Source organism: Salmo salar, chromosome 11, assembly GCF_965601325.2.
Source record: "Salmo salar chromosome 11, fSalSal1, whole genome shotgun sequence".
In the NCBI taxonomy this organism is placed as follows: Eukaryota; Metazoa; Chordata; class Actinopteri; order Salmoniformes; family Salmonidae; genus Salmo; species Salmo salar.
In genome coordinates, this window is record NC_138301.1 from 103,638,247 (window position 1) to 103,651,873 (window position 13,627).

The following is a 13,627-nucleotide window of genomic DNA, read 5'->3' on the forward strand; positions in this document are numbered from 1 at the left end:
GTCCACTCCAGGAGTCTGAGGTGTGGGAGGTTCCTCCGCCCCATCTGGACATCGAGGGGGCCCCGGCGTATGCAGTTCGATCCATACTGGATTTGAGGCGTCGGGCGAGGGGCTTTCAGTACCTCGTGGAGTGGGAGGGGTACGGTCCGGAGGAGAGATGCTGGGTGCCGGCAGAGGACGTTTTGGACCCTTCTATGCTGCGGGATTTCCACCGTCTCCATCCGGATCGCCCTGCGCCTCGTCCTCCGGGTCGTCCCCGAGGTCGGTGTCGGCGCGCTGCTGGAGCCGCGCGTCAAGGGGGGGTACTGTCACAACTTCCGCCGAAGTCGGTACCTCTCCTTGTTCGGGCGGCGTTTGGCGGTCGACGTCACCGGCTTTCTAACCATCGCCGATCCACTTTTCATTTTCTATTTGTTTTGTCTTTGTTTTCTACACACCTGGTTTCTATTCCCCAATTACATGTTCATTATTTAACCCTCTGTTTCCCCCATGTTTGTGTACGTGTTTGTTTTATTGTAAGGCTGTATCTGACGGCTGGTATTATTGTTACCGGGATTTGTTATTACGCCCGTTTATTTCTTGGACTGGTATTTTTCCAGCACCATAGTATTATGTTTATACTGGTGTTTTTTCTTGAATTAAATACCTTGTCCACGCATCTCAGCTCTCCTGCGCCTGACTCCTTTCACCAGTTACCCACAGCCTTGACAAGTATAGAATAGATAGTGTAGTATACAGTCTTTACATTTGACATAAGTAATGTGAGATATGCAAACATTCTTAAAGTGGCATTATTAAAGTGACTAATGTTCCATATATTAAAGTGGCCAATGATATCAAGTCTGTAGGTAGGCAGTTGCCTCTCTGTGCTAGTGAAGGCTGTTTAACAATCAGATGGCCATGAGATAGAAGCTGTTTTTCAATCTCTCTGTCCCAGCTTTGATGCACCTGTACTGACCTCGCCTTCTGGATGGAAGCAAGCTGAACAGGCAGTGGTGGTTATTGTCCTTGATGATCTTTTTTGCCTTCCTGTGACATCGGGTGTTGTATGTGTCCTGGAGGGCAGGTAGTTTGCCCCTGGTGATGCGTTGTGCAGACCGCACCACCCTCTGGAGAGCCCTGTGGTTGTGGGTGGTGCAGTTGCCGTACCAGGCGGTGATACACCCCGACAGGATGCTCTCAATTGTGCACCTGTAAAAGTTAGTGAGGGTTTTCGGTGCCACCTTTTTTCAGCCTCCTGAGGTTGAAGAGGCGCTGTTGCGCCTTATTCACCACACTGTTTGTGTGCGTGGACCATTTCAGTTTGTCGGTGATATGTACACCGAGGACCTTAAAACTTTCCACCTTCTCTACTGCTGTCCTGTCGATGTGGATAAGAGGGTGCTCCCTTAGCTGTTTCCTTGAAGTCCACGAGCATCTCTTTTGTTTTGCTGACATTGGGCCCTCACCTCCTCCCTGTAGGCTGTCTTGTCGTTGTTGGTGATCAAGCCTACCACTGTAGTGTCGTCTGCAAACTTGCTGATTGAGTTGGAGGCGTGCATGGCCACTCAGTTGTGGGTGAACAGGGAGTACAGGAGAGGGCTGAAAACGCACCCTTGTGGGGACCCAGTGTTGAGGATCAGCAGAGTGGAGATGTTGTTTCCTACCTTCACCACCTGAGGGTTGCCTGTCAGGAAGTCCAGGACCCAGTTTCACAGGGCGGGGTCAAGACCCTGGGACTCAAGCTTAATGATGAGTTTGGAGGGTATTATGGTGTTGAATGCTGAGCTGTAGTCAATGAACAGCATTCTTACATAGGTATTCCTCTTGTCCAGATGGGATAGGGCAGTGTGATGGTGATTACATCATCTGTGGACCTATTGGGGCGGTACGCAAATTGAAGTGGGCCTAGGGTGATAGGTAAGGTAGAGGTGATATGATCCTTGACTAGTCTCAAAGCACTTCATGATGACAGAAGTGAGTACTACGGGGCGATAGTCATTTAGTTCAATGCCCTTGGCTTTCTTGGGAACAGGAACAATGGTGGCCATCTTGAAGCATGTGGGGCAGCAGACAGGTATAGGGAATTATTTAATATGTCCATAAACACACCAGCCAGCTGGTCTGCGCATGCTCTGAGGACGCGGATAGGGATGCCGTCTGTATCGGCAGCCTTGTGAGGGTTAACACGTTTAAATGTTTTACTCACGTCGGCCACGGAGAAGGAGAGCCCACATTCTTTGGTAGCGGTTCGTGTCAGTGGCACTGTATTGTCCTCAAAGCGCACAAAAAAGTTGTTTCATTTGTCTAGAAGCAAGACGTCGTTGTCCGCGACGGGGCTGGTTTTCTTTTTGTAATCCGTGATTGTCTGTAGACCCTGAACCTGGTCAGTCTGTGTCATGGAAAGAGCGGGTGTTCTTAATGTTTGTATACTCGGTGTATATACTGTAGATATAGGATCTTAATTTGATCACCATGTTGCAGGAAATGTTAAACTTGTAGTGTATTTGAGGTTTAAAAAGGCTTCTGAAATTTGTTATTTCCACTTTGACATTTTAGACATTACGAAAAAAATATTTAAACCCCTACAAAAATGTCCATTAATTATAATCCACATGATAACTCCTATTTCCTTTTGCTGCAGGATTATTTTCATTCTGTAGTGAACTGGCTCAAATTAAGATCCTACATCTGTATGTGTCTCTTATTGACCTTTTCTCTATAATAGATTGGTTCCCTCACACTAATGAGATGTGCATCAGGAGGAGAACAATCTGGCCTAGATGGCCATGTACTCTTATAATCAATACCCGGCACAGCCAGAAGAGGACTGGCCTCCCCCCGTATGCAGTGGCGGATTTAGGTATAGGCGGCATGGGCAGCCGCCCAGGGTGGCATCTTGCCGGGGGCGGTACGGGTCGCCCGCACACAAAAAATTGGAATGGTGACATTTGCGCGATCGGTTTTCAATTGCTCATTTGCACGTCATGTCAATGATATCATGTCACCGTGTGGGACTGTGGGTCAATTAACCTTGTCAGAGTGGGCACCCTGATTCTAGTTTGTGAGCTAGACAGACTACTGCCTAGGAAGGTCTCCCACTCAGAAGTATGAGATGGGGAGGGGGGAAGGGGGGAAGTTGACCTCAGGTCTCCCCACTGGAAGCCCGAGGTAGGGTGAGCGGGGGAATCTATTGTTGGAATCGGCTAAACTTTGAACATTGAGATATTAAATGAATGATAGGAAATGAAAGAGACTGGGTTATGTTAGAAGTTAATGGTTCTCAGAAGAAAGAAGAAGGCTTTGGAATGTGTTTGATGGAGGAGAGGAGAGGAGAGCGATGTGTTGATATAGGGAAGACAGATGGACATCTGTGTATTAGATGAAAGAGGGGTTGAGGTCAGGAGGTGAGGACAGATTCTCTTAAGAGAGTAATAAATGTTTGGAATCCTGTTACCCTCTTTATTAGCTTCCTGTAGAGCCATAAAATGTAAGGATTGGAGAGAAAGGGGAGTATCTTAAGTAGGATGCATATAAACTGTGAAGTCTGAAATCTATAGCTGTCTGTTTTCAGCTGTACAGAACCTTTGGGATGAGTAAACTTGGTTAAAGCTTCTCTAGTGTCCGTGGGTTATTTACTCTGAAAAACAAGAACCTAACACTATCAAATAGCGCACCTCTAACTTTGTACAGTACTAATGCAATTAGTAAAATCAGTCACACAACGAAATGCTACCAAGTAAACCACAATTCATTCATAATACTGTGAATATATAGTTTCACAGACATATTGTTGCATTTTTTTCTGGTTTGTGCGAAATCATTAAGAATAATATAAAACCAGTCTGCACACCACCAAGGTGAACTGGTTTAGTCTTGACTCTTGGTTGACAGTCTTGGGGGATGGGTAATGTATTGATGCTCGAGTGCCAAATCAACACAAATGTTTTTCTATTTGTCTTTAATAGATATAAAAAATAAGTAAGTCTTATTTTTGTATATACTGTATTTTTATATTTATATAGTTTTAAATGTTATGATTATTTATGTGTGATGTTCCAAATGTCTGACAAAAAATTACAGTTAGTGCAGAATAGTGCTTTTGGGGTGGGGGGTTCGCCCAGGGAGCCATACAAGCTAGAACCGCCACTGCCCCCGAGCCTGGTTCCTCTCTAGGTTTCTTCCTAGGTACCTGCCTTTCTAGGAAGCTTTTCCGCTGTGCTTCTACATACATGTGGGTAGACTTTGGACTTTGTGACAACTGCTGATGTAAAAATAAATCTGATTGAACTTGATTGATGTTTTTGTAGAAGTGTAATATCCCTGTCTCTGTCTTCATCCCATGTGTCCATTACGCTCCATCTTGCAAGGCTCATTTGAATAATTTACTGAATCTACAGTAATGCTTTCCTTGTATGTAATGCTTTCCTTGTATCCATCACCTTTCACATCCCCCTTTTCTTTGCTTTTTTATCCCTCTTTCCATTCCATACCACCCTTCTTCCTCTCCTCCTCTTCTCTCTGGGTATAGCTCTCTATTCACCTATTCATGTATTCATAGATGTGTTTGTTCAGTGACTTCCTGATAATTGTCCTGTTCATGTCTGAGACACTAGGTCTGTAGGGGCCTGTTCACACACACAGCAGGCTAGCTATCGCCTATACTATGACTCTACACACCTGAGTGGCTGGACACACACACACACACACACACACTCACCTTGGATCAGTGAATAGAACAAGCTTTAACTGAACCACTGTAGTGGAGAACAACACATCCCAACAATATTATTAGTCCTAATTGGCTCTCACAGCTCTGACTCCACTCAGCCAACTGCTTCACCAGTCACCTGTTCGGGTAGAGAGAGAGTTAGAGAGAGAGTTAGAGAAAGATGTAGAGTGAGAGGTAGAGGTAGAGAGACGTAGAAAGAGAGAGAGGGAACGTGTGTGTTACTCATAGCTCATAATTCATGATTAGAACACAGAATTCATCTCAAAACACAAAGGTTCAATCCCCCACATACAAGGTCTGTATGATTATCAAGGTGTCCATTACAATAAAGATATGCAAGCTACAATGAATTAATGATAACGTTTTTTCACCGTCTCCCGTGATGAAATGTACTGTGTTCAATCAATCTTTCACAATATTACACTAATTACTCCCATTGTTGTAAATATTGTAAAGAACCATCCTAAATATCGGTGTGATATTGTATTACTACGGTTCCAGAGGCAGGAGGGGGCGGTATTTCATGAAGAGCTGTCTGGTGAATGCTTACAGAGCTCAAATAACCCTCAATCTAGTGCACTTTATCCTTCCGTTATATCTTTCTCCCATTCATTTATTTCTCTACACCATATCGCTCCTTCTCTCTCTCTCCGAGGTTGAAGACTCTCTTCACATTTCCTTGGCCGTTACCTAAAGCGAGTGTAGAATATGCATGAGTTCGGCCTTGTAAACTGCTGCTCTCAGCGCTAAAGGAAGCAGGAGGCCCAACTCAGCAGACAGGAAAAGTATCGAAAAGAAAACTTATTAAGCGAGAGAGAGAGAGAGCGTGAGAGAGAGAAAGAACGAAAAGATAATTACTTAACACATTAGAAAGAATTAACCAAAAAACTGAGCAAACTAGAATGCTATTCTAGACAGAGAGACAGAGAGATTGAGAGAGAGAACGAAAGAGAAAAAAGACAGAGAGATTGAGAGAGAGATTGAAGGAGAAAAAGACAGAGAGAGATTGATTTTCATATTGTAAATATCCAAAGTAAGCTTTGGCAATATTGTACATTGTTACGTCATGCCAATAAAGCAAATTGAATTGAATTGATTGAAGAGGAAAAGACTGAAAAAACCTGTCTGATTTATCTTAAATATTTCCTCTCTCCCTTCTATCCTATCAAATAGAATGGGGAAGAGGTCATGTGAGCATGCAAGTGTGTCTGACTTTAAGTCTGTGTGTGTGTGTGTCGTGCCAGAGTGTGTCCAGATCTCTGTGACTGTAGTTCTGGCTGGTTGCCAGGCAACAGAGGCAGGCAGACAGCTCACCACAGCTGCTATGAGATAGGACACATCTTCACGCTTCTGGCTCTGGCCAGTAGTACGGGTCACCGTTCAGAGGTCGTAAGGTCACTGAGACACCACTCTGTCATAACTTTATCAACTGTCCAATCACCGGGTGACCATTTAGTGAGGCCAGTGGATGAGGACCGCCCAGTGAGTGAACTCACTAATCTAGATCTTTATCTTGATGTCACTGTACATCTTGATCTGTTTAATCCCTTCCTCTCGCTCTCTAGCTCTCTCTCCTGACTCTTTTCCTCTCTCTCATTCTCTCTTTCTCTATCCCTCCTCTCTCTCTTGCTTTCTCACTCTCTCGCTCAAAGCTCAGGGTTTAGAGGTCAGATTGCTTTTGTATTCAGTCCTATTTTGGTCTCTTTTCTTTGACTGTGCCGCTGGAGGTAGTTAAGCAGCAGTGGATGAGTGAATGGCTGCATGGTGTATGTCTCTGCCCCTCTGTCTTTCCCCAGGCCTCTCCCCAGGCCTCTCCCCAGGCCTCTATCTCTGCCCTTTGCTCTTTAGAAATAGGGCTACCATCTACAGAGAATACAAAACCCTCTCCTGAAGCAAAGAAAGGGTTTCAACATATTTTCCCTCTTAGTCCCTTGTAATGCACCTCCTGGAGGGGTGTTTGCCTTGACCTACATGGTGTGGAACCATGGAGCCAGGATGACATTCTCTTTTCAAGTACAATCAATTACACAACACTCTTAGCAAGGATTCTGTTACTGACACATCATGATCCATTTAATCTGCCTATGAAGGTCATTATGCATGGAATAATACAAAACACTGGAGATACAACTCCTCAGAAAAACATGTATAATCACCATTCACAGAATGTCCTTCATATCATTTCCATTTTCATAAAGTCATGTCTAACACGTCAGTTGACATGTAGTGGCTTTGTCGTGTTCCATTTCTCGTACAGTTGTAGCATATCAGTACCACAGGTATTAATCATGGTTGGCATTGTTTGCAATCCACCCATGCAGTAACTATTAAGTCCAAACCACCAATTAACCAACAGATAAATAGAGAGGCAGGCAGGCAGGCAACAAGACAGACAGACAGACAGACAGACAGACAGACAGACAGACAGACAGACAGACAGACAGACAGACAGACAGACAGACAGACAGACAGACAGACAGACAGACAGGCAGGCAGGCAGGCAGGCAGGCAGGCAGGCAGGCAGGCAGGCAACAAGACAGAGAGACAGACAGACAGATGAGTGTGTCTCTGTATCGTAAAGCAGTAGCTAGACCTCAGACCCACAGATAACAGAGTGATGCTCTGCTCCAAGCCGGGTTGGGATTAATTCCACAAATTGAATTCAAATTCCATTCCTTCTCCCTCTAAATTCCATTTAATTTAATTCAATTTTCCGGTCAGTCTTTAAATTCAGAGATAATTACATTCTTCTCAATTCCAATGTTAGGTAAATTCCAATAATTCAATTCCCAATTGAATATTATCTGCAACAGTTCAGACAGTCTAGCTATACTGGGAATATAGAAATACAAGTTGAAATAATTTATAACAAATCTTGCAGTCAATTGTTGATATTAAATGCAGTAATTCCATTAACTGGGGAATGTAGAAATATTGAATTCCAATTCAATTATAAAGATTAAATTATTTTACAATTCCAATTCAATTTCAATTCCGAAAAGTCCAAACAGTCTTTTTCCAATTCAATTCCAAATCTATAACTTGAAGATTGCTGAAATTTGAATTGAGCAGTGTTGGGGTAATGCATTACGTAATCAAATTACTTTTATGAGTAACAGAGTAAAATAACGTGGTACTTTTTCTAATTGGGTAATACTGGGTAATATACTGCTCAAAAAAATAAAGGGAACACTTAAACAACACATCCTAGATCTGAATGAAATAAATCATCTTATTAAATACTTTTTTCTTTACATAGTTGAATGTGCTGACAACAAAATCACACAAAAATAATCAATGGAAATCCAATTTATCAACCCATGGAGGTCTGGATTTGGAGTCACACTCAAAATGAAAGTGGAAAACCACACTACAGGCTGATCCAACTTTGATGTAATGTCCTTAAAACAAGTCAAAATGAGGCTCAGTAGTGTGTGTGGCCTCCACATGCCTGTATGACCTCCTTACAACGCCTGGGCATGCTCCTGATGAGGTGTCGGATGGTCTCCTGAGGGATCTCCTCCCAGACCTGGACTAAAGCATCCGCCAACTCCTGGACAGTCTGTGGTGCAACGTGGCGTTGGTGGATGGAGCGAGACATGATGTCCCAGATGTGCTCAATTGGATTCAGGTCTGGGGAGCGGGCGGGCCAGTCCATAGCATCAATGCCTTCCTCTTGCAGGAACTGCTGACACACTCCAGCTACATGAGGTCTAGCATTGTCTTGCATTAGGAGGAACCCAGTGCCAACCGCACCAGCATATGGTCTCATAAGGGGTCTGAGGATCTCATCTCGGTACCTAATGGCAGTCAGGCTACCTCTGGCGAGCACATGGAGGGCTGTGCGGCCCCCCAAAGAAATGCCACCCCACACCATAACTGAACACCGCCAAACCGGTCATACTGGAGGATGTTGCAGGCAGCAGAACGTTCTCCACGGCGTCTCCAGACTCTGTCACGTCTGTCACATGTGCTCAGTGGGAACCTGCTTTCATCTGTGAAGAGCACAGGGCGCCAGTGGCGAATTTGCCAATCTTGGTGTTCTCTGGCAAATGCCAAACGTCCTGCACGGTGTTGGGCTGTAAGCACAACCCCCACCTGTGGACGTCGGGCCCTCATACCACCCTCATTGGGTCTGTTTCTGACCGTTTGAGCAGACGCATGCACATTTGTGGCCTGCTGGAGGTCATTTTACAGGGCTCTGGCAGTGCTTCTCCTGCTCCTCCTTGCACAAAGGCGGAGGTAGCGGTCCTGCTGCTGGGTTGTTGCCCTCCTCCGGCCTCCTCCACGTCTCCTGATGTACTGGCCTGTCTCCTGGTAGCGCCTCCATGCTCTGGACACTACGCTGACAGACACAGCAAACCTTCTTGCCTCAGCTCGCATTGATGTGCCATCCTGGATGAGCTGCACTACCTGAGCCACTTGTGTGGGTTGTAGACTCCGTCTCATGCTACCACTAGAGTGAAAGCACCGCCAGCATTCAAAAGTGACCAAAACATCAGCCAGGAAGCATAGGAACTGAGAAGTGGTCTGTGGTCCCCACCTGCAGAACCACTCCTTTATTGGGGGTGTCTTGCTAACTGCCTATAATTTCCACCTGTTGTCTATTCCATTTGCACAACAGCATGTGAAATTTATTGTCAATCAGTGCTGCTTCCTAAGTGGACAGTTTGATTTCACAGAAGTGTGATTGACTTGGAGTTACATTGTGTTGTTTAAGTGTTCCCTTTATTTTTTTGAGCAGTGTATATTATTATTGTTACTTAGTCAAACAGCCGGGTGTGTGTTTCAAATCAAATCAATCTCGACTTGTTTCCAATTGAGTTCTCGAGCAAGCGAAGAAAGGCTGTTTGGAGAAATGTCATGACTGCTGCTGTCCATAGAAATGTATAAAGGGCGCTCCTCTGATCTTTGCCATTGAACGCTTCTGTGATCGCAAAGCCAATAGATAGATGGCTTTCCCTTCTAGTGACAAGTGTGCCCTCTATACGTCTCTATGGGTCCGTGTACGTGCAGTCCAGAACCAGAACTGGCGGTTCGAGAGAAAGATTTTGAAATAACAGATTTTTGCCTTACAGAATGTACAGCTAATTAAGCAGCCCATATATAGCGCAGCACTTGTAGACTAGCACAGCAAAGCAGCGCCACAGATGAAAGGAGGAACTAGTGATCCAACCTGAATTAGTAAGTAGCGTATCTTATTTAGAGAGTGCATGGCTCGCCTTGCTCCCTCAGTCAGTCAAACAAACGGTGAGATTTTGAGATTGTTTTCATGAAAGTAACGCAAAGTAATGTAACTAGTAATATGATGTGTACTTTCCACACAAAGTAATACTGTAAGGTAACGAGTAATAGGTAATATATGGCCAGATTTATGTACATTGGAAAACACCAGCCACACCCATTAGCTGTTCAACACAGATAATGAAGTTATAACACATTTTAGATGTTTTTATTTATTCTGTTTGTGCACGTGTGTGTGCGAGAATGTGTGTGTGTGTGTGTGTGTGTGTGTGTGTGTGTGTGTGTGTGTGTGTGTGTGTGTGTGTGTGTGTGTGTGTGTGTGTGTGTGTGTGTGTGTGTGTGTGTGTGTGTGTGTGTGTGTGTGTGTGTGTGTGTGTGTGTGTGCGTGTCTATGAGCGTGTTTACAGTGCCTCCTCTTCCCTAACGAGCTCTCTTTGCTGCGTTCATTTAACGACAAAGGTATTAAAAATGAGTGCCATTGCCTTTATCAGATAATACAGTGCTTGACTAATTTGCCAAAGTTTCTGTTAAAGCACTTTAGGCTGCTAACGAGCTACAGCCTCGTAAACACCCAGGCCACTGTCACTGGATGCTGCGGCCATCTTTGCTTGTGGAGGACATAAAAAGATGCAAAACATAATAATTTTTTCTTCTCTCCCTGAATCTCTCCCTACTCCTCTTCAACCAACCCTCATCCTCTTTCTCTCTCCATGCCTTTTCATGTATTCCTCTTTCTCATTCTGGTCTCTTTCCTCTCATCAATATTTCCTCTCTGTCATCTTATCATCCTTGTGTACCCCTCTCACTCCTCAAATCACTTCCTTTCTCTGTCTTTCCATTGTGCTGCCTCTCCACTCAAATCCCTCTACCATCCGTCTACCCTCTATCCCTCCCTTCATGCACCCCTCTCTGTCCTGCAGGGTTTCTGAGTACCGGGGACCAGTCAGCCAAGGGGAACTATGGTCTTTTGGACCAGATCCAGGCTCTGCGCTGGCTCAATGAGAACATTGGCCATTTTGGAGGAGACCCAGAGAGGATCACCATCTTTGGCTCTGGGGCTGGAGCCTCCTGTGTCAATCTGCTCATTCTCTCCCACCACTCCGAGGGTAAGGACCTGTCGTCATAGTCATAACCCAGCTAGTGTAGCCGGTGTGAAATGGCTTGCTAGTTAGTGGTGCGCGCTAGTGGGATTTCAATTGGTGACGTCACTCACTCAGAGACTTTGAAGTAATTGTTTCCCTTGCGCTGCAAGGACCGCGACTTTTGTGGAGCGATAGGTAATGATGCTTCGTGGGATGTAGTTGTTGATGTGTTTGTTGGGTCCCTGGTTGGAGCCCACGTTGGGGCGAGGAGAGGGATGGAAGCAACACCGTAACACTAGCACAGGGCTCTCCAATCCTGTTCATGGAGAGCTACCCTCCTCTACGTTTTTACTCCACTCCAACCCTGTTCACGGAGAGCTACCCTCCTCTACGTTTTCACTCCAACCCTGTTCAGGACGGTAGCTCTCCAGGACCAGGGTTGTAGAGCCCTGCAATAGCACATAATGTTCTGAGAACCATATATTTCTTAGAGCCTGGTGAGAGTGTAGTTGTCCTATGGTTATTTTGCATACAACCTTCCCACAACTTTCTGGGAATGGTGCAGAATAGTTGCTTGGCTTTGGAACATTCTCGGCACATTTAAGGAACTTGACAGAAAAACATTATTTTCTTGGTATTTCATTAGTTTTACAGAACGTTTCCTAAAAGTTCAAACATGGTTACATTTCATTGACATTTTGGTAATGTTCTAGGAAGGTTCTCCAACTGGTTTGACATTGGGAATGTTCTCAAATAGTTCAGAGAACATTAAGAAACCTTCTTCTGTGGGAATTTCAGTACTTCAGCATAACGTTTCCTACAGGTTTCCTCATGGTTCTATTTATGGTCATGTTCTCAAATTGTTCCAAGAACATTAAGAAAACGTAAAAAAAAAAAAAAACATATGAAACTTTAGTAACGTTCATAGAACATTCCAAGAATATTATTTAAAACCTATAGTGACCCCTTAACAGGCGGATCCCGTTAGCGGGATCGATTTGACAACAGCCAGTAAAAAATCAGAGCGCCAAATTCAAAACAGCAAAAATCTCATAATTAAAATTTCTCACTCATACAAGTATTATACACCAGTTTAAAGATAAGATTCTCCTTAATCTAAACACATTGTCCGACTTCAAAAAGGCTTTACGGCGAAAGCAAAACATTAGATTATGTTAGGACACCACATAAACAAGAAAAGCCACACAGCCATTTTCCTAGCGAGGAGAGACGTCACAAAAAACAGAAATACAGCTAAAATTAAGCACTAACCTTTGATGAGCTTCATCAGATGGCACTCATAGGACTTCATGTTACACAATACATGTATGTTTTGCTCGATAAAGTTCATATTTATATCCAAAAACCCCATTTTACATTGGCGCGTAATGTTCAGAAATGTTTTCCCTCCAAACCTTTCCGGTGAATGAGCACAATGAGCACACATATTACAGAAATACTCATCATAAACTTTGATCAATATACAAGTGTTATGCACATAATTATAGATAGACTTCTCCTAAATGTAACCGCTTTGTCAGATTTCAAAAAAGGTTCACGGCGAAAGCACAATTTGCAATAATCTGACTACAGCCCAGAAGACACCAACAACAAGTAAACAGAAACCCGCCATTTTGGAGAAATTACATTATAAATATTCACTTACCTTTATTATCTTCATCAGAAGGCACTCCCAGGAACTCCAGCTCCACAATAAATGTTCGATAAAGTTTATATTTATGTCCAAATATGTCCAGACGAAAAGTCAAAAAAGTTATACTACAGTTTGTAGAAACATGTCAAACGATGTATAGAATCAGTCTTTAGGTTGTTTTTAACATATATCTTCAATAAAATTCCAACCGGACCTATCCGTTCTCTTTAGGAGTGAATATGAACTCAGCTCGCTCCCAAGGCGACGCGCGTGACTGAACCCATGCCTTATAATGGGACACCTACTTCCTTGGGCTGTTATTCCCATCAAATTCACCATAGAATCCTCAAACAAGGTTCTAAAGACTGTTGATATCTAGTGGAAGCGTTAGGAAGTGCAAAATGAACCCTAAGTCACTGTATACTGTAAAGGCAATCACTTGAAAAAACTACAACCTCAGATTTCCCACTTCCTGGTTGGATCTTTCTCAGGTTTTTGCCTGCCTTATGAGTTCTGTTATACTCACAGACATCATTCAAACAGTTTTAGAAACTTCAGAGTGTTTTCTATCCAAATCTACTAATAATATGCATATTCTACCTCCTGGGCCCGAGTAGCAGGCAGTTTAATTTGGGTACTTTTTTCATCCGGCCATGAAAATACTGCCCCCTATCCCTTTAAAAAGCATAATGTTAAGAAAACGTTCCAAAAAAAGCCAAGAAAACTTTAGTAATGATAAAAACATTTACATTCCATACTCGGCATCAACAAAACTCTCTATCCTCAATCTTGTTAAATGTTGTTAGGTGTGTTGGCCACACCCACTAATTGGCCTCACCCGATCTTAATGAGTGTTTGTCTCCTTTGAAATGGGGTCTGTTTGAATAGACTAAAATTAACAGCTTGAATGAAAAACATTACATGATAGCTCCATCC

At 43.7% G+C, this 13,627-nt stretch overlaps 1 protein-coding gene across 2 annotated transcripts in view; it reads left to right on the top strand.

The window, feature by feature from the left end:
* LOC106563375 (neuroligin-2) overlaps positions 1-13,627 on the top strand; it is a 91,342-nt gene that overhangs the window by 59,133 nt on the left and 18,582 nt on the right. For both annotated transcript variants that reach the window (XM_014128877.3, XM_082958206.1), the window contains exon 5: positions 10,876-11,061. In XM_014128877.3, the coding sequence (XP_013984352.1) occupies positions 10,876-11,061 (186 nt within the window). The remainder of the gene's footprint in view (positions 1-10,875; positions 11,062-13,627) is intronic.